Source organism: Cervus elaphus, chromosome 24 (genome assembly GCF_910594005.1).
Source record: "Cervus elaphus chromosome 24, mCerEla1.1, whole genome shotgun sequence".
NCBI lineage: Eukaryota > Metazoa > Chordata > Mammalia > Artiodactyla > Cervidae > Cervus > Cervus elaphus.
The window spans coordinates 60,412,833-60,437,423 of NC_057838.1; the positions used below are offsets into that span (position 1 = coordinate 60,412,833).

Consider the following 24,591-nt stretch of genomic DNA (forward strand, 5'->3'; position numbering starts at 1 on the left):
ATCCGGGCTTCTTGCTGCAGCTCGGTCTGAAGCCTGAAGCTCTTCTGGGTCTGGTGGGCGTTAGGTCCTGGTCTGGCCGCCAGCACCCACTTGAGCTCTGAGCCCGTCTGCTAGATCTGAGCTCTGAGCTCTTGGCTAGATCTGCGACTGCTCCACAACTCAGGCAAAGAGAAGCTGCTGTGGTTCCCGGCCTTCAAAGCCACAAAAGCGCTCAGTTTGGGGGCACAAGTACAGGGGTCCAGGAAAGCCACGTGTTTTGGGGATGTGCAACTCAGAGGCTAAGAAGGCGTCTTCAGCCAGAATCTTATCTCCACGCCTGCTGTGGTCGAGCACCCGGCACTGAGGCCTCCCAGGCACTGAGGTCATGGAGCTGGGTATGGTCTCAAACGGGATGCGGAGGCGCGTCCTCCACGCTGAGCAAGGGAGGAGCAGTGACAGTGGGGACAGCAGACAGCAGACGGCACGTGGTGAGGAGGTGTGATGACCACATGACAGCGGCTTTGGAGGGACACGTCCTGATGGGCCAGCAGGTCGTATTGCTAGGGCCTAAGAGTGCCCTCAACTTACCCCGCGGAGGAGGGGGAGGGGGACCTGCAGGGAGAGGGGCCGATATGCTCGGCCTGCTTGTGCGTGGCAGGTGGGCTGTGCATAGGCCCCACACGGGCACTGTCCTGTGTTAAAAGGAACTCAGGTCTCCATGTCTGGGACTTTGGGCTGGGGTTTTATGGGCCCAAGTCTGGTTCTTCCATCAGCTGGCTGGAGCAGAACGTGGAGCAGAACGTAGATTAGAACTCCACTCTTTGTAACCAGCCTCTGTTCTAAGTATTGCCTGGTTTCATGGTACAGCTGATGGACTTGCAGCGTGGAAAAGGGATGCTTAGCTGTTGCGGGCCTGGGTGGTTAAGGAGGACTGAAGTCCCGCAGGGTGCCTGGGACTGTCTCTGGGAAATTCACTTTGCCATGACTTGTCCTTCTCATTATTCCTGGGGACGTGCTCGGCCACAGGTCTGTTCTGAACAACAAGGAGAGGTCCGCGTGGGCCTGAGTGGAGAGGGACCAAAGCCACAGGGCTTGCTGAATTCTGGGGTTGGTGGGGAGGAGCCCTGGGGAGTGGGTGCCCACTGAGTTTCCATGAAGGTAAGCTCAGGGCAGGTGGCAGCTGGGGGCATCTCAGAGGGTGGGCCCTGGGGAGCCGGAGATACAAACAAACAAGATCTAGATCTCAGCATCAAGCCAAACATGGATTAAATGATGAACACAGGAACTGGTCAGGACTCTGGACAGACAGACTGGCCTGGGTGTTAAAAGTATGGCTCAACCTTGGCCAGCTGGTGCTTAGGGACAAGAGTCAGATGCTCAGGATGGGGACAGACAGGAGAGGCTGCCACCTGGGAAGAGGAATCGTACCTTTTTCGGCCACAGACAGATTGGGATCACTGCAGGGTTTGCAGGCTCCAACCACTTGCTGGAACAGGGCCCGCTGGAAGTTTGGCAGCTGAGGGAAGGAGAAACGTTATCAAAAGGTGACAACAATCAGTTACATCTTGGGGGTGTCATGGGCCCCAGGAGCCAGGGCATTCTAGGATCAGACCAGGAAAATCAAAGCAGTGGGACAGTTCATGCTTGAGATGTGCTGAGAATGTCAGGCTGGTTGGAACACCGTCCATGCTGTCTGGCTCCGAGTCCTTCCCTGTGCAACTGTGCAGTGTCTGGGGCTCCCCTACCACCCCCCGAGTCTGGCTGGGCTCCAGGCTGTCCCGCACATGGCCAACAAGGACATCAGCACCTGGGGGCATCTAACTGCATCCTCCTGTCCTGCCAGGAGACCCATGGGTAGGAAGCATACAGGGACCTGTCGCACCCCTGAGCCCTGGCAGGTTTGGCCTCCTAGAGACGCCCCGCACGCACACCCCCGTGTGAGGGGAAGGGCAGCACTCAGGCCTGAGGTCACAGACATGGCCCGCTGTTCCGTGGGTAGCTGCCAGGCAGACCTGTTCTTTCCACCTGGCAGAACTGCCCAGGCACAGGGAGCTGAGAAGGTCCTGGCACTCTGGGACTGGGTAACGGTCACTGGAGGTGACCCTCATGGCCCCTGAGAGAAGGGCAGGGTAGACTGGATGGGGGAAAGAGCTAGTCGCTGCAGCTTCTTGTTCAAGGCCCCATATGGGACATCTGCAGAGCTCTGCAAATTGTGAGGGGAGGGTCCCAGCGGGAAGAGAGGGGCTTCGGGCAGACGGATGGACAGACGGATGGATGGATGGATGGATGGATGGATGGAAGAGGCAGAGCTTGCCCCTATAGGGATGTCCTTCATGCACACATGGAGGAAGGCCAGTCTCTAGATCCATGTCTGCCACTGCCTTCTCTGGACAGAAAAGAACCAGTTTTCTCTGCTAGGTTGTTTTTAGATGAGGAGTTCAGGAGGCTGGCCAGAAGGACAGATAGCCACACAGACAGTGGTGGGTCCAACCCTGCTGCCATTCTGCCTGTAGCTGTACTCTGTCTGGACTGAGTACAGATGCTGGTCCCCACATTCACTGCTGCTCCCATCCAGGAGGGTCTTCACGGCAGCATGAGGGAGGCATGGACAATGCAGAAAGCCTAGCGGGGGCAATGAGGGGCGTTCAGGCCAGCACAGTCGCAGCAAAGGGCGGTCAGCGGGCTGGCTCCTTACCTGTCCGTTCTCCAGGATGGCTGCTGGATACATGGCGCTGCTCGGGCGGTCCCGGGGCGTGGGCAGCAGCAGCATCATTTCCCGGGCATGGCGGTACTTATCTGGCAGAGAGGGAGAGCCTGTAACCAAGTGAGAACAATCACGCACAGATGACACGCCACAGACGGAGGGCCCAGAGGGCATGCATCCCGGGGAGCCAGCGACCCAGGGTCGGCGTCCCCTTGCAGCTGGGGTGAGGATGAGCTCGGCAAGCACAGGAGGAGTGGAGTGGAGCCTGGTGGTTAGGTGGTGGTGGGGGAGGAGGGGGCTGCACTGGGCATCCCAGCCGAGGCAGGCACATTGCAGACTAGGGTGATGTGGACTCGCTGACGCGGCCCCGTGTCCCTGCTCTGGGGCAGATCGTGAGGAGAGCTGGGGGTTGGAGTTGGGGCCCTGGGAGCCCTGCGTCTCCGGCACTCAGGGGAAATGGGGGTGGCCTGGGTGTTGGGCTCTCTCAGGGCCCAGGTGTGGGCCCAGGCCAGCTTGCAATGGAGCCATCACACAGAAACAGACACATTTAGGTAACAGAGAGGCACGGTTTTTACTGGACACGGTTTCCACACACTTACCTTCTCCAGACACCACTGGCCCTGTCTCAGCTGGCCCCTACCACCTTTCCCCAGATTCCAGGCCTCCCGTGCCTGGCCTCTGCCTTCCTGGCCATCTTACTGCAGACTTAGCCCGAGCGGCTCAGGGCCTGGGGCCCTGCACACAGGGGGCTCTCCGGGGCTCCTCACTCTGAGACTTGCCCTTCAGTGAACGCGGGAGTCATGGAGCTACTCTGGGACTTGTGGGGCCTTAACCCAGGCTCCCGAGTTGACTTGGTTCGTGCTCTTTGCTTATGAGACCCCCTCAGGATTGAGGGGCTGTTACAGAAGCCAGATGTGGTGTGGCTTAGTCCCCATCGATGCAGGCCATGGTCACACACCCAGGAACCTGTGAACCAGCGGTCCTCAAGGGGACCTTCCACAGAAGTGGTGAGAAGAAACTTGCAGGCTTCCCTTGGGAATATATAATTTAGAAGGCCCTCCAAATGTGCAACTCATTGTACCAGACAGCAGCATGTCCATGTCAAACTAGTGGGGTCTTCTGGATCCCTCATGGGAGGGTCAACTGGACCCCAGTCCTGTCGACTTGTCCGCTGGCAGCAGACAATCTCGCGGCGAGGGGGAATTCTCATGGTTTTCTCGAGTTGTGGTGGGAACCTGGGGTATGTTCTCGAGTTACGGCAGGTATGGCCCTTCAAACCAGCCTCTGGCTGGTTCAAGTGGGTGAACTCCCTCTGTGTGGTTTCTCTTAGTGAAGCTCCTCTGACAGGTGAACCTGCAGCTCTGCAGGCTGTGTGGGCCTTCTCGTGGGGGTGCCCTCTAGGTAGTCAGGGCACGACTGAAAAGGTGGCCAGAAGTTCTTGAGAAACGCCTCTTAAATACTCATTTTAGTCCCAAAGATGAGGCTTAAGTATGTTGAAGAAGTCAGCATACTAAAAACCAATAATGCAGCTATTATTAATGTAAACTTCCTCCATAGCTGGTCTGAGTGATACTGTTTGTGGAGCCTCAGAACTGGCTTTAAGGCCTGGTTTTAAAAACCATCCTTCATTGATAAAGGGATGAGTAAACTACACTTAAAAAAAAAAAAAAAAAAAAAAAACTAGGCCTGAATTTCTACTATTTGGTGATATTTCTCCCCTATCAATATTTTCTTTCAGAACTTGTGCTCTGAGGAAATCTCAAGAAGATGGCTGTGTAAAGAAAAGAGGAAAAGGGTTCCCACTGATTTTCACAGTGCCTTCCCAGCAAGAAACTCTGAAGGCTCCCTGGGTCTCGTTGGCCACAGCCCTGGATAAAGCTACCCGCATGTAGCGTTGTCACATACCCATCCTGTACCAGGCACATGGCTGGAACATGATATGCTGCCTTGCTCAATTTGGCCCTGGTCCTTGACATGACAGAGCTCAGAGTCTGGCTCACCAGGCCGAACCGGGATCTGAGCACTCAACATCCTGACACGCGCTGTGGGGCGAGGCTGGAGGGACAGCACCTGGCAGGTCCCAAGGGCTGTGCTTGAGGGCTCATATCCCCGTCAGGTGCTCTGTGCAAACACTAGATTTTTCAACTCTAGCTTCCTTCCCACTGCTATTTTCCCTAGGCGGCCAAAACCATAGTACGTGAGAGTGGTGGCTACTTTCGTGAAAACATTTAAATACTGCAAGGGCTTCTGTGTCACAGGACTTCCGAACTATTTCAGTTGTAGTCTGGTGAACTCCAGGGAGGCTGAGTCCCCAGAATGACTGAGTGTATTCAAAGAAAAGAAAGGAAGTTTAGTCGCTCAGTCGTGTCCGACTCTGCAAGCCCATGGACTGTAGCCTACCAGGCTCCTCCGTCCATGGAATTTTCCAGGCAAGAGTACTGGAGTGGGTTGCCATTTCCTTCTCCAGAGGATATTCCCAATCCAGGGATCAAACTCGGGTCTCCCACATTGTAGGCAGACGCTTTACCATCTGACCCACCAGGGAAGTCCTGAGTATATTCAAGGTTCAATCAAAATCTCCTAGCCTCGCTCAGCCTTTTGACCACCAGGGGGTGCTGCCGACTTACAAGACTGTGCCTTGCAGGCCGTTCACCTAGAAGGTTTCCAAAGCAACAAGAACCACTGCAGAACATCAACGGGCACAGCAAGGAAGCTATTGGTGTCATGACCACTCCTGGGAGTGGGGAAAGTGACTCCAATGGAAAGGACTCTCTGGAACACTTTCTCCATGAAAGCCCTCCCTTCATCTCTAACATCAGACACAAACCCCAGCGTGGGCCATCCCATTTCTTCTGTGCCCCCAGTGCACCTACTACTGCATCTACCACATTTTGGGCCTCCCAGGTGGCTCAGTGGTAAAGAATCCACCTGCCAATGCAGGAGACATGGGTTCAATCCCTGGTTGGGAAGATCCCCTGGAGAAGGAAATGGCAACCCACTCCAGTATTCTTGCCTGGGAAATCCCATGGACAAAGGAGCCAGGAGGACTACAGTCCATGCAACTAAACAATAACAAATTCAGTCTTCCTCTATGACACTGGGTCTGGTCTTTATCTTCTCTTGCATGTAGGCCTGACACTTGCCGGACCCATGGGTTTCTCCGGATGGGCCTGCACATAGATTGAATCGATGCTGTAGCCTAGAAGTGACTGCCTGCTCTTTATTAACAGCCTCTGCTCTTATCACAGTACCCTGCTTTGGGTCCAGTTCTAGTTAACCTTGGAGAAGGAAATGGCAATCCACTCCAGTATTCTTGCCTGGAAAATCCCATGGACAGAGGAGCCTGGGGGGCTACAGTTCATGAGGCTGCAAGAGTCAGACACGACTTGGTGACTAAACCACCAACCACCACCTAGTTAATCATTTGGTTTACTTTTCTATCAGCCTTTCATTATATGATATTCTGGAGTTTGGCCATCATGATAGCTTATCTCCAGACAAGGGTACGATCGATGCCTTCTCTCCCTAACACACACATGTCATCCTCACATCATGAGGTGCAGTCTTATTCTTTACCCTGCTATTTGGGTTGGCCAGTGACGGCATTAACTGACAGAATGTGGCAAAAAGGATGTTCTGGGACTTTCAAGGCTGGGCAGTAAGAAGCCCTGCAGCTTTTGCCTAGGTGTCTTGGAATGCTTGCTCTGGGCAAAGTCAGCTGCATGCTGTGAGAAGCTCAAGCGACAGAGAGGTCATACGTAGGCACTCAGGTTGACAGCCTCAGCTGAACTCCCGGCGGACGGGCACTGCTGACTGCCAGCCATGTGAGAGAGCTGTCTTGGATGTCCAGTTTAGTTGAGTCTTGAGATGACTCCAGCCCCCAGTGACATCTGATAGCAAGCTCATGGGGGACTGCAACTGAGAACTCACTCAGGAAGCCCTGTCAACCCACAGAACCATGTGAGATGATAATAAATTGTTTCAAGTCACTAAGGTTTGGTGGGCGGTTTTACACACAGGGTTGCAGAGAGTCAGACATGACTTAGCAACTGAACAACAACAACAATTGATAACCAAGTCATCTGAAATAAAGAGGGATTACTTCCAAACAGGGAGAACATAACTTCTCTCTATTCAACTCTGATCGTGCAAGAGCAATGCCCCCTTCTCACTGAGCACTCGTAAAAGCTTGATGAGTGAATACACCAGTAAACAGTTAGCTGGAAGGACAAAGGTGGTACCAGCCAGCCTGTGAGGTCCCTGATGGCATCTTTGTCCTCTCCAGGGCACCGAGTACTGGGCACTGCCTAGAGGAAGTATCTGAGCACTCAGAGTGGAAGTGAGGTACAATGCTCACCCCTCGCTGCCTTTGTTTTGTTTTTTTATCAACAATCATGGGTCAGAGATCTGACTTCAGCAACAATACCCAGATGAAGACTTAGATGTGGCTGAGTATATCTGAGACAGTGTTCAGGTTAGGAAAGAACCCACACAATAGATTAGATTACAAAATCTGTTTCTGCAGCTTTGTTCAGGAGCTCTCACTAGACATTGCAAATGCTAACCTGCACTAGAGCAGTCACAGCCTATTTCTCAGAGTTTCCTTCCTAGTCCTTCCTCAAACCACCTTTTCATGTGCCTTCTTTACCAATACAAATCACCGTCCCTTCTCTATGTCTGCAGCCCTCACGCACTGACACATCTTCCAGGTGTACCACTCGGTGGGTCATTTCTCATCTTTCACACTAGAAATACCTGCTCCCAGATGCTGGCTCCCCTTTTTTAGCACCTTAGTCCACGCTGGGAAGGCAATCACCAAAGTGGAATGGGCACCGGACTGGGGGCTTGTGAGTGTAAAGACTCAAAGCTCCAAATTCTACTTGGCCACCAACTGATGGGATGGATTTAATTCCCCGGTCAGACCTGTTTTCTTCCACAGGAAATGAGGGGCTGGGCCAGTGTTGGGGAAAGTCTGTAACTACTCTTGTTGTGACCTCAACCCTCCTTCTGCTGTCTGTTGAGGTTTTTCCCAATGGCCCCACTGGCCACTGCATCTCTCTCTTCATCACTCCTACTGTGGGGCCATGGATGACTCAGATGATAAAGAATCTGCCTGCAATGCAGGAGATTCAGGTTTGATCCCTGGGTCAGGAAGATCCCCTGGAGAAGGGAATGGCAATCCACTCCAGTATTCTTGCCTGGAGAATTCCATGGACAGAGGAGCCTGGGAGGCTACAGTCCATGGGGCTGCAAAAAGTCAGACACAACTAAGCAACTTCTTTTCATTTGTGTGCTTTGAAAGAAGAGGTTGTTTTTTTTTTTTTTTTCCCTAATGATCATCTATGTCAAACATCTGTGTTATTTCCCTGTCTTCATAATATTGAGAAGAACAGACTCCATCTGTCTGAAGCCTGGAAGCAACAGCCAGTAGCTGGCTATTGCCGCTGTGCTACACAGTCCACCCCGGGGCACCAGGTCTTAAGTCACCACAGCTAATTTCCATTCCACTGCAAGTAGCTCTATCTAAAAGGACAGAGGACCAAACTTGACTGCAGGAACTAGAGTCAGAAAAAGCTGCTGCCTCTCAGAGAAGAGTATTTATTCAATTGAATAAGAAATCAAGCAATAATAACAAGTAGCCTTTTACAGAGCCATCTCTCCTGATTAAGCCTTTCCCAGCTGAACAAAGTATCTTTGGTTGCTGCTACCACTGGAATAATGTTTTCCAGGCTTAATTTTAGTCTTCACACTTAGTTTTCATACCTTTTCATCATGTTTGATCACTCAAGACAAAACTCACTTTTGCCTCAACTTTGGGCTCTATCCTCACAAACACTCCAGTGAGAAAGAGCTGCGCCTTCTCCTGGGCTGTGTGTCCTCTTACTGAAGTGGAGGTGTGTTGGCTGGCTACCTCACTGCAGCACAGCCGCAGCCACTGCCCGAGCAGGGTCTGAAGCCAGAGAAAAAAATATGGAGGTAAGAGCCCTCGAGTCCCTGATGCTAAAAGCATAGGTGAGCACTCACTAAGTCACAGGGCCGCTTTCAAAGACATAGCCACAGATGAGAGGAGCGCCCATGAGGCTCTCTCCTCTCCCTTCTGCGAGCAGCGCCCTGCCGTCCTTACCTCGGGCACTGGAAGGGGCAGAGGTAATCATCTGGGATGGTGCTGAGTGAGTGGAACTCAGGCTGGAGGAAGAAGGGCTTGCCTGGGACGAGGACAGAACAGAGACGTTGGTGACTGAGCCCTGGTACCTGGGGTTGGGATACGCGAGCTGCAAAGGGAGAAAAATTAGCAGGATAGAGGTCCAAATGGCCAGGATGGTAGGACTGGCCCAGAGTTGGCTTCTTCATGCCACCAGGTGCCCAGACCCAGCGTCTGATGCTGTACCCTTGCCCTGATGAAGGCCAGGCTGATGGCCAGCACTAGGGGTCAGCTATAACTCCGATGGAACAGGGCTGCTGGGTAGACTCTAGCGATGGTACCCATGGGGGAGACTGGACTGAGCCATCAGGAATGCCAGGCAGGAGGGCAATTTGGCAGAGGAGCTTTCCCATGGAATCTCTAAGAGCAGCCAGGACTGAAGGCAGAGTTCCTTCTTGGGAAATAAGGCCTGGGAAGTGCAACATGGGGAGATGTGGAGGGAAGGGCATTCTGCTAGCTCTGGGTATTCTGAATTCAGAAACTGGAGAACTAGGCAGCAACGCCAGTCCTCAGGCCAGACCAGCCAGCAGAGAGCTGAGTCCTCCGGGTACAGTGCCCTGGCCCGTTCTTCCTGGACCGCTCTGGTACCTGCATGTGGTGGTACAGGTCTTCAGGAGCCTCGCCCATGGAGCTGTCGCCCAGCATCACCACGTTCCCAGCTTCGCTAGATGCATGTGAGGAGAGGGAGGACGATGAATGGCGGCCGGTGCCCATCAAGTTCATGGGGCTGCGGACAAGAGTGGGAGACGGCCAGGAGTCAGGGCTGGAGCCGAGATGCTCTGCTAGGCAGCGGGGGCAAGAGTCATGGATGGGCGTGTGTAAAACAGTCATCCCCAAGCCCCAGCCTCTCTGGTTGGGAAGGTTCCACAGCCAATTTTCATACCTGTCTGAGGCCTGGAGCCATCCTGAACCCCACCCTGCTGCTCGGGGGCCCCTGGTGTGGGAGGGCCAACAGTAGCCAGGCAGAGCCTCGACCTAGAGTTAAATGGTTTGTGGCCACTCAGTCTGATGATGTCAGCAGTGTCTCAGGAGGAATGAAGGAGACAAACTGAATCAGGTAAAGGACCCCAGGTCTTCCGAGTCATGGGTTGTGTACTTAAGCCGGCACCCACCCTGCACTGGGATCTGCTCCCAGCTCAGGGTGTCTTCCTGACTTGGGGAAGCTGTCACAGCAGCTGCCTGTGAACCATCTGCTGGCCTCCTTCCATGGCTGTGGCCACAGGCTTGCCAGCAGTTCTTTTCTGTCAATTCTAAGCAGCTCCCCCCATTCATTTGCTCCTCCTCATTTGCTGAGTGCCCACCCTGTGCTGACTTCCTGGTCACAGTGGAAAACAAATCCCAGTGAGGGCCCCTCTCCAGGTTTTTCGCTTGCCTGGCCTTCCTGCCCTGGCGACCTGGAGCCTCCCCTGCGGAGCCCCCGTAACAGGTCTGCTGAGTGCAGAGCAGGCACATCTTGAGGCCTTCACCGCCATGCTGTTCTTCCTGAAAGCCAACTGGGGATCCTCGCTCCCCTGGGATCAGGTCCCAAGGCTTGAGTGAACAGGGCCCATCCAGAGAAATCCTGGCCCCTTTCCAGGCCCTGGAATCCTGCACTCCAGCCACTTGGCTCTACCTGCAGTACTGACCACACTGGCCTGCACGAGGATCTTGAGGCGTCTGCACATGTTCGTGACTTTGCCTAGATCTTGCTCTGTCATCTTCCTAACACCAGTTAGGTTAGAAGTTTCCACCCAGCAAACTTCTACTCACCCCTCAGGACTCACCCCGATGGCCCATGTATACTCCTCTGTCACCCTGGATGACCAGATGCGGAGTGCAGATCCTGTGGCAGGAATTGTGTGTTTTCTGTGCATGTGGGTGAGGGGGCACGTGAGTGCACACAATCAGTGTTCTGGACGCCCTTGCTCTGATCTCTGACGTCCAGACTTACCTTTGTGGAGGGGACCCTCCTCAGCCCTAAGGCCATACCTGTGCCGATGGGTCATCTTGATGTTCTCTGGGCTCATGGGGCTATGGGATGCTAGGACATTTCCCCGTGGGGTGCTGGTGCCCGAACATGCAGGACTTAGCTTGTCCAAACCCGGAAATTCCTGTTGAGACATGAGTGCCCCTTCATAATAAATAATTGGGAATAAATAAGTAATCGGTAGCTCAGATATTAAAGAATCTGCCTGCAATGCGGGAAACTCAGGTGTGATCCCCGGGTCGGGAAGACCCCCTGGAGAAGGGAATGGCAACCCACTCCAGTATTCTCACCTGGAGAATTCCATGGACAGAGGAGCCTCGTGGGCTACAGTCTATGGGGTCACAAAGAGTCAGACACGACTGAGTGACTAACAGTTTCACTTCACTTTTTTTCCCCCCAAGTAATTAAGGGGTAAAAGAGAAGAGGCAGGCTGGTAGCAGGAAGGTAAAAGAAAAAAAAGAATCATGTACTATTGGCTGAACCTAAACTCCTACCTTCTTTTGGGCAGTGACCCCGCCACGACTAAAGTACCCTCCTAACCACAACACAGCCTAGACCAGAGGCCATGAGGCCTAGGTGGACTCCTGAAAGCACATATGGAGTAGGCTGTGGAGTTGGTCTGAGTTCACAAAATGTATTAACAGGCTTTTTCACTGGAGAAAAAGTGGAAGAAGAGCTGGGGAACAGGAGAGGAAGAGCTGGTGATCACCCGTCAGGCAGTGGGCACCTCTGACATAAGGACTGGAGTTTTACTGGACTGCTAAATGGCCCCACTCTTAGTGACCTTGGTTAAGCTGTCTGTGACACAGTCTGTGGGGTGTCAGGACACAAAATCCTGATGCAGATAACTGAAAAACAGCACGCTTCTATTTTAGCATAATTAAATTAAGTACGTAGACATCCTGGCAGAAACTTTTGGTCCCAAATCCTCCTGGGGGACAGCACATTGGTTTGTGTCACTATTTGCAACTCTGAGGAAACAAAACACAACTGTTCGAGTTTCCAGAAGCCCTTCACAATCTGTGGTTCCCACGTCTACTGGGGATGTTTCTGAGCTTGGTCTGAAAGAAGCAGGAAGTTTTCCACCTGCTTCTTCCAAAGCATGGAGAAGGTGGAAATGTGCTTTTGCAGCTGGACAGGACACTTCCATGTGTGCCGTGGAGACCCTGAGACACATGAGTGAGCGTTCTGTGCTTTTTCCTGCAGTGACCTGACAGCCTGCATGCTAGAGAGCTCCCAGTCCCCCAGGGGCCAGGCTCTAGCTTGCCTGAGTCACCTGCTGTGATGGGGAGTTCACATACAGAGACCAGAGGTGTGAGCTCTAGACTACCTAGGGACGTCCTCAGTGGTCCGTGGTTGAGAATCTGCTTTGCAGTGCAGGGGACATGAGTTCTAGCCCTGGTCTGGGAACTAAGATCCCAAATGCTGCAGAGCCACTAAGCCTGCACAGGCATCTACTGAGCCCTATGAACTCTGGAGCTTGCACGCCCCAACTAGACAGTCCATGTGCTTCAATGAAGGATCCCACATGATGCACTGCAACAAAGATCCCACATGCCACAACCAAGACCCAACTCAGCCAAAGGGGAAAAAAAAAGACTACCTGAACCCTACTCTCAGCCAGCTAGTGCTCCCTGTAAGACCCCTGGAGGAAAACCAGTCTTGGATACAGGCCTTGCTTCTGCTCGTGAGCATCAGTTCTTGGGTCAAACCCTGCCAGGGAGACCGAGGAGCCAGGTCAGAGTCAGGGAGATCTTCTAGGGCCTGGGCCAGCCCCAGGATCTGCCTGGACCCTCAAAGAGAAGCCAATACAAAAGTACTGCCACCCCAGGCTTTCTCAGGTGGGAGCCTGGATCACCAGACAGGAGGAAGAGGGAGGGAGGGGAAGCAGGGAGCTAAAGGGGAAGGGGATGGAGAGAGAGAGGGAGACGGACGAGAAAAGGCTGGTCTGGCTAAGCCTTACTTCTGTGGGTTCCTGGGATGAAAAGTATCTCTGAAGGGATTCCTGTATGTGGGCCATACACTTTAGCTCTTTTCCTCCTCATGTGAAAACCGCTGTTCACCAGCACAGTGCATTGAAAAACATGTTTTCTGTCCTGAATATGGCTCCTCCTTAAGGGGAAAGTGGATAAGGGGGTTCTTGGCATCTTTCTCCTGGCTCGACCACCCGCCCCTGCCTCATGCTGTTCTGTGGCGGGAGCAGATCTTCCTTCAGTCTTGCTTCTCCCCACTCCCCTCCCCACCCCTTTCCTCTGACTTGCTGCACAGGTCCCAGGCCTGCAGGAGGTGACACTGGTTAGACTATAGCGGGGACAGGACAGGGCTCAGCTTACATGGTAGAGACTGGCCCGCATCATCTGGAACTGATCAATCAGCTTCTTATGCAGAGGGCGCATTTCTGGGTGCACAAATTTCTCATGAACTGCCAGCCCAACTCCAAGGACATGGACCTATCAGGGTGATAAACAAGGCCATGCTGTTAGCTCGGAAGCAGATGATGGGTGCTGCAGCTACCCTGTGGTGCCTCCACACAACTCTGGCAAGGCATACCTGCTCCTGCATGAGTTCCTTGAGCTGAGTTATCTTCTCAGCATCTCCTGGGTGCTTGGTGATGTAATCTTTATCAAAGAAGGCCTGTGAAAGGAAAGGCCAAGTCCGGAAGACTTCCTAGGGTGACCACGCAGACTGAGGTGCCACCTGGAAGGCATCTGGGCTGCCTAACAGGGGCACACACCAACACGCCTCTAGCATGGCATGCTGAACCTCCTGAAATCACATGTGTGCTTTTTACGTCTAAGGAGGATTGAAGGTGGCCAAGTAATCTAAGCCCGAATGCTGGTCCCAACTGGCTTGGGCAGGGCAGGTAGGGCTGGTGGCCAGGATGAGGGGGTTAGTCTCCCAGCCAGGCCACAACTCGTTCCTTGTCAAGGGCTGGGCTCTAGGGCTCCTTCCATGATCAGATGGATTACCCATTCTGTCAGAGTTCAGAGAATAAAAAGGAAGAAACGTTCCCACGGGAGAGCTGTAGCCATGGAGACAGGGAACAGCGGGGAGCCTAAAGCCTCACCCCTGGTGGCTCAGACAGTAAAGAATCCACCTGCAATGCAGGAGACCCAGTTCAGTCCCTCGGTCAGGAAGATCCCCTGAAGGAGGGAATGGCTACCCACCCCAGTATTCTTGCCTGGAAAACCCCACGGACAGAGGAGCCTGGGAGGTTATATTCCACGGGTCGCAAAGAATCGGACACGACTGAGCGACTAACACACACTATTCAGGACCATGCTCGGTCAGCCAAGGCACAGCGGCGAGGGTGTGCTGGGAAGGCTGCTCTAAGAGGCTGAACCTCGGGAAGAGGCACTGAGACCCACGTCCCTGGCCGGGTCTGGCTGGGCCAGCTTACCTCCTGGTAGCGTGCAATGCCACCGTTGACGGCAGCGTCAATGACGCCGTTCAGGCACATGCTTAGCAGGTTGATGTTGCCGTGCACTTGCTTGTGCTGATACTGGCTGATCAGGGCCCGCAGCTCCTGGTTCTTGTTCTCAACCACTTGGATGGCATTCTCTAGGGGGCTCACCTCCACCTGGGGGCACACAGCATGTGGTGTCAGCCCAGGCCCAACGACAATCCTTCCCTCCTCACAGGCTGACAGCAAGGGGCTGTGACCCGTACCGCTGAGCCCCCACTCTGGTTCCTGTGGACCTGAGGCTCCCTGGGCCCTTTCTAATTTCCTCTTCTGATCTGTAGGCACTCGGAAGTACAGTGAATACTAAACAACATCAGTTCTGAACGCAGAGGTCTCTGGCTTCCTGAGCTTCAGGGAATAGTTTCTGCATTTGTAAACTGGGGGAACAAAAATGCCTGCTGCCTAGGGGTGTTGCGGAGATTAAAGGAGAGAAGGAAGGTGAGCAAAGCCTCCAGCAGTGGACTGCCTGTGGCTCCCCGGCCAGGCAGCAGGTGGCTGAAGAACTCCTTCTCTTTTCTTCCTTAGAGAATGGCCCCCCAAGCAAGGAACTGAGGAAGCACTGTTAAACCAGCCCCTCCGAATCGCATCTCACCAGCTCCCTCCTCTCCACTTCGAACCACCGAGAGATGCCCGGCAAGCTGTGGGTCAGGGTCAGCGTGGTGCGCTCGATCCACAGGCTCTGAGGGGAGGGTACAGGCAGGTTCAGGCCACGAGGCGATTCTCCCCACGCCCCATCTGCCCCCGGGGGAGTCACTGATGAGCTCCCAAGAAAGCGGGGCCGGCCCCAGCCTTGCTGTGAGCACTGATCCCGCTCCCCTAGATGCACTCACCTTGAATTCATTCTCCTTGTCCTTGGGGCCTTTGTGGAAAGGCCGGTCATACCGGAACCTCCTGACATTGTTGACACGGTAGAAGCTCTTGACACGGTCTGGGACCCTGTCCATCTGCAGGACGTCCACATACTCTGGGATGGGCGTCACTGCATAGATCTGCAGGTCTGGGCAGAAGGTGAAGGAAAACTGGACGTGAAAGAGAGACGGACCAGAGTGGCTGACCCATCAGCCCTGCCAAGGGAGAGGAGACCAGCAGAGCCCTTCAAAGGGGCAGCAGGCGCATTTCAAAGAGCAGAAGGGACCAAACACAGTTCGGCTGACTCTCCCTATCCAGCCCCGCCCTGCTCCAGCAGTGAGTGCCCCGAGCCCTCAGCCAAGGTGAGGTATCAGCAGCCAGGGGTTCCCCAGTGCCCCTTTAAGAAGGAAGGGAAAGGGGTCAGGAGGATACCCCATAGGAATGAAAAAGGTGCAAGGGCCTAGGCCGGCCCACTGCAGGTAAACTGCACAGTATTCACTGCCAAACAACATTTTAACAAGATACTCTTTGGGATCTTTGTGGAGAGTGAATACGGGCGTCTGCCTGCCCTCCTCTCTCTGGGACTAGCTTGGCACAGCCACGGTGACTGTCATGGAAGTTGAGTGCAGGGAAGGAGGGGCAGGCCAGTGTTTGCATTCAGAATTCCAAGTGCCCCCAAGAACACAGGAATTCCCCATCTTCCTCCCCACTCCGTCCGCCCCATCCCCTGTGCCTCAGTCCTGACAAAGGCTCGGGGTATTGACAGACACACGTGGGGGTGCAGCAGGGGATGGAAGTGTAGTGTCCTTGTGGACACTGGGAGAATCCATAGTGTCTGCGGCTGGGTGCCAGGAGACCCTTCATGGGCTGGGTCTGTAAGGTACCGGCAGTAGCTCACCAGAGGGATAAAAGCTAGCTGATGACCAGGCCCCCCAGGGCTAAGGGCATGCCCCCGCCTCCTCTGTGAGGCTCAAGTGCCCCTTTAAGGGTCGGTGAGTGATGTGGACACACTCTGCTTTGGGACTTGGTGGGCAACCTGGCCACCAGCAGCCAACAGCGTCATAGCGGGGCAGCCGACTGGGTGGGCCTCCCCTCCCACGGTCCCGGCCCTTCTCGCCTCCATGGGTCAAAAGATACACTGGGCGTCACACTGCAGGATGGCGTCGTCAGGGTGGTTGGGGTGCTGCATGGCGACGGCCTGCGGGAACTCGCTGAGCATCCTCTGCTGGAAGGCCTCCAGCCTCTCGTAGTCGTGGCCTCGGCACACATATTCTTTGTTCTGCCACAAAGGGGAGAGCACACGCCATGCCTCGCCTGCAGCCGCCCACCCTCAGCTCTTCAACCTGGGAGCCCCTGGGGCAGGCCTGGGGCAGAGCATGTTGCCCGCTACTCTGCCCTAAGGGAAAGCACGGTCAAGAAGAGTGAAGGACAGCAGTGGTGTGGCGGCGGCCGGCGTGGGAGCTGCAGGAAGCTCGTGGGCGGGCAGGGCTTTTCACACGGGAAGGGACGCTACTGGGGGGACAGGGGTGGGACTGTGGAAAACAGCCATGCCTGGAGACAGTCCTGGAAGGTCCATCTGGGCCACCCAGCGGAGTAGAGAAGCGGGGTCAATCTATGTGCATACAGTGACAACCAGGGCAACAAGCCAAGACAGGAAAAGGCACGGCTAGAAGGAAGGTGCTTGTGGAGCACTGGTGGGAGGCAACGAAGGGGCTGCTGGTGTGTGTCCACGAGTACCGCTATGGAAGCCACCAGGTAATTGACAACAGGAAGGTGGTAAGATGTGTGCTTTTGTAGGATGACTTTTGTCAGCTGGGAGAAGCAGTCTAAACACCGCCCAGTGCCTTGTGGGCATTTACCAACTCCTCTAGCAGCAATTCCTCTGCAACTGGGTCCGTAGACCATCATCCAACTACACACTTCTTAAGACTTCACGTTATGCCATGCTGGGTTTGGGTTGGGTCTCAGTTTTCCTCTCTGGGGACTGAGGGCACCCTGACCCTACTGCTCTGCCTGCCTCATGGCTGGGCCAGAGTGCGTGGCTGGAGGCGCTCCTCAGAAGCCCTCTGGTGACCTCTGTCCGCCTCACCAGATTCACTTTGACAGTGGTGTTAGGCATTTACGTGTCTTCAGAGGGAGGAAGAGAGAGGTTCCACAGGGCCAGCCCTATGCTTCCTGGTAGGGGGGTCATCACAGGCTAGGCTGTGGGTGACCTCAGCCTTTTTAAAAGAAAGTTTTTTATTTTGTATTGGAGTATAGCCAACCAACAATGTTGTGATAGTTTCAGGCAAACAGTGGAGGGACCCAGCCATACATATACATACATCCATTCTCCCCCAGCCTCCCCTCCCATCCAGGCTGCCACATAACATTGAGCAGAGTCCCTATGCTATACAGTACAACATCAATCTTTCTGGAATAGGATTTTTGCCCACTTTTCACTTCTTCTCTTACTATGGGAGAATTCAGGTAAGGTTTGGCCACATGTCCAGATGGATCAGAATGCAAGGGCAACAGTGGAAGGGAAGTCAAGGTCAGGGGAAGCAGGCTGCCTCCCCAGTGGAACAGATCAGTAGTCAGAGGACAGAGACATTTACAAGCTCCTTGCTTGATAAGCAGAACTGACAAAGAAGGTTAATTGTGAAGAACTGGCCTTTTCATGCAAAATGTACAATCCTCGTCAGTGTCTGTTCATGGGTAAAATGAAGAGGAAAAGAAACTCCCCCAAGACGGGAGGGCTGGATGTTTTCCTGTCTCCATGCAGATTAGTGGATAATCACATTTGTGAAGCAACACAGGCAGATGGTCCAGAGGACTCAAGCTGACAGAGCTGGAGCAATAAACGGCCTCTGTGTTCAGGGAAGGTCAAAGAGCAGCCTAGTGCTCTGGGGAGGGCCCAGCAGGAGAACGGCACAGCGCATTGACCTTGAGGCTAGCTGTTGGTTTCCAGTCTGCTCAGGCGAGAGTCCCGGCAGCCCCGCGTAGGACGGATCTGGCTGCCACTGCTTTCCCCTCTGTCCTTGCCATTTACAAGGCAAACGGCTACCTCTGCTGGCCTTATTCCATTTGCTGCAGCTGAACTGAGCAACTGAGGGGGGCGGGGGGACAGCACGCGGCCAGGCCAAGCAGACCCGTATGCCTGAAACATAGCTCCTGCTGTGGAGATGAGGATGGACTGACGGGTGATGTTTCTCGGTTATTCTTCCTCTATCACTGGCACCCTTGAAACCATGTTTGAACATTTAGACTGTAACTGGCTCAGATGCAGGTTTTATGCCAGGTCCTACCAGTCAGAAAGCTCTCAGAGCCCTGAGACACTGATGCTCCCTGTGACGTGAGCATGGGGGGTGGGAGCCAGGTGGGACCATGGTGGAGACTTCCTGCTTGACAGGGACAAAAATGGGGCACACCAGTGCTTGATTTTGTAAGAGCCAAAAGAACGATGTTTTGGAGTAAAATCTAGTTGATGACGTACAAATCATGAGACTAAACAAGGAGAGTAAAATGACAATAAAACATAACTTATAAAGATAAAATGAGAAAGAAGTTAGTTACAAGGCTAGAATCATTAGCTTACCAAAGGGCTTTCTAGAGATGTTTTTGATTCTAAGAAAGAGTCAGTCACTCAGTCGTGCCCGATTCTTTGCGATCCCATGGACTGTAGCCCACCAGGCTCCTGTGTCCATGGAATTCTCCAGGCAAGAATACTGGAGTGGGAAGCCATTCCCTTCTCCAGGGGATCTTCCTGACCCAGGGATTCTTGCACTATTCCTTCTTCTGCTGACCTCTACCCTCACTGCTGTTGTATGATCTATGTAGATGGGGGCAACAAACATGCCCTGTCTGATAAGCCTGGGCTGGATGGTCCTAGAGAGTGAAGGAGGTCCACCAGCTCGTGGAGCTTCTACTGAGGCACGTTCTGCTACTAGCAACCCTTCTGTGGAACAGAATTTGAGCCTTCTGGGGATCACAGTCAGGCAGGGTGTGTTTGCTGTCCTTGTCACTATCACTAATTCCTACAGAAATCATTTTTCTTCTTAGCCTAGAATAATTACTGCCCAGGAAATGTGCATGTTGACCTGCACTACATCCAAAATGCGGTCAGCCTGGACTCTGTTGCTTAGCAGGCTGGCTTCTTTTTAAAAGAAGCCATTAAGCTCTGTTGACCTTCAATGAGATACCAAGCTTATTACTGCTCATTGGCTAAAGCAATTTCTCCAGTAAGACAGGATCCCAAGAACATCAAAGGAATCATATGAATTTTCCTAGCAGCTTCCTGAGACTTGTGGACACTGAACCTTAGTATGATAGAGCTAATCTCAGGTCTCAACTGCAGCCTCTGGGTCCTTCCATCAGCACGGCTTCATTTAGGTCATCTGAGAATAGCTACTTGTGGGCTATAGCCTACAAGCCCAGGCTGACTCCTCCTGGAGCCCCTGGATTGTGCTAAATAAAGACAAAAAACAATCACAACTGTTCAACTGGTGTCAGTACGTCTGTGCTCAGGCAATCCTTCCACTCTATTTATATCCCTGCCCAGCCTTTCCAGCAGTGGTGGAACAAAATGGCTGTAGTCACCATGGGCCAGAGAACTGGCTGCCTTGGAAAGGCCTTCTTCCCCAGCCAAACCCAATGTTTGGTTTGCTCCACAAACCCCAGGAGCAAAAGGGACTATCCTCAGAGATCTCTCAACTCAGTGATTTTCCACCCTGACTGTGAAGCCTACTGTTGAGGTCAAGGCTGCACTGATACCCGGTCTGGCAGAGAATAGTCACAACAGAGGATTCCAGGCCCTGGAAACAGAAGGTGGAAGGTTTCTAAACATTATCTATGGGATAGTCTCAAACCCTGGTCATTTCCTGCAGGATCCTTGGTGATTTGGTAAGAAAGCCACCCTCGTATATTCCAGGTGGCTGCAAAACAGTTTAACTGCAAAGAGAAAGACAGTCTAAAGTTGGCAGCCAGTTCAGTCAAATAAAGCCAAACACTCATCAGTCCTTCGTAAGGAACTATTCAGTGCTATAGGAAAAGGTTAAAAAAGAAAAAAAAACAAACAGATTAGAGATTATGTGTAAAATATGATAGAAGCTCTTGTGACTACCTGAATGGACTCACCCGAAGGAAGAAAGGAAACTTCCGGCCATAGAATCCGACCCGGAAGAACTCGGGCTCCAGGCGCTGCTGCTCCATGATGTTGTCGTAGTAGCTGGCCTCCATTTTCTGTGAACGAGAAAGGCAGTTGCCTGCAGGCTGGCTTGACTGCTAGTGGTGTGTCCAAAGCAAGTTCTCCCAGGCCTAAGCAGACACTGCCTTTTGGAAAGAGAACGTGATGACTCAGTCTAGATAAAAAGTGAGCCCCTAGCCACGATCAACCCCTCGCCAGGGAGCTGCCAGATGGAAAGGAAACCTTCCCTCCCCATCATCACCTGGAGATGGGCCAGCCCCGAGAGGCTGCTTGCACTCTCCTGCCCAGTGAGTGGACCCAGCCCCACACAGACTCAGGCTTCCTGTACTTTCAGGGGCACACATTTAACATGGACTTCCTCTTTTTTGTTCAGGAATTTCTGGTTTTGATGATACCCACTACACCAACTGACAATAAGCCTATAGGTGACACCATCAGTCCAACTGCATTGCTCTAGTTCATTTACCATCTGACTCAAGATGCTAACGAAATGAGGAAGGCTTAGTTACCAGAGTCACTGTACTGGTCCCAATTTCGGAGATTTTAAACTTTAAAAGTGGAACTACTATCCATGATGTCTGGCATTACCAAGGTTGGTAAGTTTTTTAGTCGTAGCTGACCTGGCTTCAGATTCAGAAAAACTCACTGAAATTTGACTGAGATGTCCCTAATGCATTCAATCAAGCCAGCCTGCCAGGGAGCAGTGACCTTCAAACACCAGAGCAAAAGTTTCCTGGTGTAGAACTTCATCTATTCTACAGAGCCTGACCAGGGTCAGGGAACCACTGACAAGGGTGCAGGAGGCAGATGAACCGAGACTCCTGACTTCTCTTTGCCAAAGACTTAACCAGCTGTTATGATTCAAAACCCAGCACCAGAAACAAGGAAAAATTTGGTAGAGACCTTCAAAGTCCATTTCACTTAATTTTGAATATTTCACATCAAAGAAGGGAAGAACTTTCTTCACTTGGGTGCCTAGGAGTGACCACAAGCCAAGGCAGGGAGACACTAAGATGAGGTATATCTGAACGGAATCATTTCAGGAGAAGCCTCTTCGTGCAGCTGGGCTGCCGCCGCCTCCGTGAACCACCCCCGTCCTATCCTGCGTGTGCTGCCGCCTCCTCCTTAAGCACCAGCGGCCCCTGGGGTCTGGATCACGCAGGCATCTGTCAGGTGTGTGTTCTGCGTCTTGAGAGCAGGAACTTTGGCTTCTGCTTCTCCTGCACTGTCCACAGCACGCAACCCAGTGCTGAGGTGCTCAATCAGTGCTCCCTTAGAAGCTGATGCGAAGCTCACCCGAATCCAGCTGAGGCTCTGATAGTCGTAGAGGCTCTCATACTGACACGCCAGTTCCCTGCACAGTGGGATCCCGAACTCCCAACTCTGCAACAGAAACAGGAACAAGGCTTTAGCACCGCAGGCATCCTCAGAAGGGTCCAAGCCTTGCCAAACATATCAGAAGGCACAACTAAAGGCCTCCTGCAACTGATATGTCATGAAGAACACATGCTCAAAACTGATTTGTGGAGAACACACAGAATTATGACACTCTGGCTCAATGCATAGCTCTCAGGTTTTTACTCAAATGTTTCCACCTCCAAGAGGCCTCTCTATGACTACCTTGTCAAGGACAAGCACCCACCCTATCTATTCTCCTTTCATTACTCTGAAGCCATCTTCTTTAAAAAAGCATTTGCTTTTAAAAATTGAAATATGGTTGATTTACAATACTGTGTTAGTTTCAGGTATACAGTAAAGTGATCCAGTTGTATAAACAAGACTATATACACACATATAAACACACACACACACATATATATTGTCCTTTTTAGACTCCACTATAGATTATTATAAGATATTGAATGTAGTTCTCTGTGCTATTCAGTAGGTCTTTGCTGTTTATCTCTTTTATATATAGTACTGCGTATCTGTTAATCCCAAACTCCTAATTTACCCCTCATCCACCCTTTCCCCTTTGCTAACAATAAGTTTGTTTTCTATGTCTGTGAGTCTGTTTCTGTTCTATAAATAAGTTCATCTGTGTAATTTTTTAGATTCCACATGTAAGTGATATCATATAATATGTCTTTCTCTGACTTGTTTCACCTAGTGTGACAATCATTAGGTCCATCCATGTTGCTGCAAGTGGTGGTATTTCATTCTTTTTAACGGCTTAGTAATAGTCCACTGCATATGCATGTATACACACACCCCCCACACATCTTTATCCATTCATATACTGATGGACACTTTGGTCAGTTCAGTCCAGTAGCTCAGTTATGTCCGACTCTTTGCGATGAACATTTAGGTCGCTTCTATGCCTTGGCTATTGTAAACAGTGCTGATGTGAACATTAGGTGCATGTATCTTTTTGATTTCGAGTTATTTTCTTTTCTGGATATTTGCCCAGGAGTGGGACTGCTGGATCATGTAACTAAAACGTACTCTGTCTTCAGGTTTTTAAGGAACCTCCATATTGTTCTCCATACTGGCTGCACCAAGAGTGTAGGAGGGTTCCCTTTATCCACACCCTCTCCAGAGTTTACTATTTGTAGATTTTCTGATGATGGCCATTCTCACCAGTGTGAGGTGATACCCATCGTAGATTAAGTTGTGGTTTGCATCTGTTTAATAATTAGTGACATTAAACATCTTTTCATGTGCCTGTTGGCTATCTGTATGTTTCTTTTGGAGAAATGTCTATTTAGGTCTTCTGCGCATTTTCTGATTGGGCTGTTTGCTTTTTTGATATTGAGCTCTAATGAGCTGTTTGTATACTTTGGAAATTAAGTGCTTGTGAGTTGCATAGTTTGAAATACTTTCTGCCAGTCCATAGGTTGTCTTTTTGTTTTGTTTATGGCTTCCTTTCCTGTGCAAAAGCTTCTAAGTTTGATTAGGTCCTATCTATTTCTGCTTTTATTTCTTTTGCTCGAGAGACTGAATGAAGAAAACATTGCTACAATTTGTGTCAGAGAATATTTTGCCTATATTCTCTTCTAGGAGCTTTATGCTGTCACGTCTTACATTTAAATCTTTAAGCCATTTTGAGTGTATTTTTGTGAGGGAGTGTTCCAACTTCATTGGTCCCCATGCGGCTGTCAACCTTCCCCAACACCAAATTGCCGAAGAGACTGTCTTTTCTTCATTGTATATTCTTGCCTCCTTTGTCAAAGATTAATTGACTATTGGTATATGGGTTTATTTCTGGGCTAAGAAGTATTTATTTTTATGTTGTACTAGTCATAATCAGATGAAAAGCTGCATGAGGGCAGGGACTCTGCTTATATCCTTTACCTTCAGAGCCTAGAACCAGGCCAGGCATGAGCAGGTACTCAATGAAGACTTATTTAATGAGTTAATGAAGAAAATAATGACTCAAGTTAAGATGATTTAAGCTTAGAAAGAAGTATGGAAGCTAAGAAGGAAGTAGCTACCCAAGGACTTGGCGGTAGATCCGACAATTTCCTTTATAGAAATATTCCACTGTTAGAGTAGGCTTCAGATAATCCTTGTCTAATCAGGTCTCAGGCTGTTTCTGTGGTGTGGCTCCTATTATGGTGGCAGGTCCATCGAATGGCAGCTTTCACCAAGGGGCAATACTGTCCATTTCCTCCTCTTTTTAATACAGTGCTTTCTCTCTTAGGGAGATTGGGAATCAAAGGTTTACTTGGTATTTTAGACAGGCTCTTCTCCCTAACTTCTAGATACTGATTAAAAATTTTTGTTATAGGAAGACTTTAAGCTATGGAAACACAGAAGTATGAACCCCTAGGTACTCATAACCCAGCCTCAACCACGGCCAACTCAGAGTCAGTTTTGTATCATTCACATCTCACTCACTTACTCCTCCCTACAGTTTTGGAAGCAGATCTCAGATATCATGTAATTTCACCCATCAGGGTTTCAGTATGAATGTTTAATAAGGACTTTATTAAAAACATAGATTTGAAATAGCATCAGGGAGAAGGACAACACTATTTTATTCAGGACTGTGTTTCCTAAAAAGAGCACATTATTTCTATCCTTTGAAGAAATTAATGCAACACAGATTGACCTGCAGGACCAATTAAAAATGTTGAAACAAACCAAAGAGAATTTTAAATAGACCCTGATTCTCTGCTCCAATACAGCTCCTCTGCCTCAGGGAGCCAGAAAGCCTCTTGTGCCCCCACATCGCAGCTTTAAAGGGGGCACGTGTCTGTCCTCTCTCTGGCTCCAAGTGCTGCTTGGGCAGGTTTCAGTG

The 24,591-nt window shown here is 51.4% G+C and overlaps 1 protein-coding gene across 8 annotated transcripts in view; it reads right to left on the minus strand.

The window, feature by feature from the left end:
• DOCK3 (dedicator of cytokinesis 3) overlaps positions 1 to 24,591 on the minus strand; it is a 267,277-nt gene that overhangs the window by 7,054 nt on the left and 235,632 nt on the right. For 4 of the 8 annotated variants that reach the window (XM_043886679.1, XM_043886678.1, XM_043886682.1 and 1 more), the window contains 13 exons: positions 21,645 to 21,731; positions 20,279 to 20,383; positions 16,301 to 16,442; positions 15,145 to 15,311; positions 14,907 to 14,993; positions 14,252 to 14,431; positions 13,402 to 13,485; positions 13,185 to 13,301; positions 10,854 to 10,975; positions 9,474 to 9,612; positions 8,808 to 8,955; positions 2,675 to 2,793; positions 1,408 to 1,495 (listed from right to left, as the gene is read on the minus strand). In XM_043886679.1, the coding sequence (XP_043742614.1) occupies positions 1,408 to 1,495; positions 2,675 to 2,793; positions 8,808 to 8,955; positions 9,474 to 9,612; positions 10,854 to 10,975; positions 13,185 to 13,301; positions 13,402 to 13,485; positions 14,252 to 14,431; positions 14,907 to 14,993; positions 15,145 to 15,311; positions 16,301 to 16,442; positions 20,279 to 20,383; positions 21,645 to 21,731 (1,585 nt within the window). Of the gene's footprint in view, positions 1 to 1,407; positions 1,496 to 2,674; positions 2,794 to 8,807; positions 8,956 to 9,473; positions 9,613 to 10,853; positions 10,976 to 13,184; positions 13,302 to 13,401; positions 13,486 to 14,251; positions 14,432 to 14,906; positions 14,994 to 15,144; positions 15,312 to 16,300; positions 16,443 to 20,278; positions 20,384 to 21,644; positions 21,732 to 24,591 lie in introns of those variants that run through there. The other 4 variants (XM_043886681.1, XM_043886680.1, XM_043886677.1 and 1 more) reach the window with 4 other exon arrangements.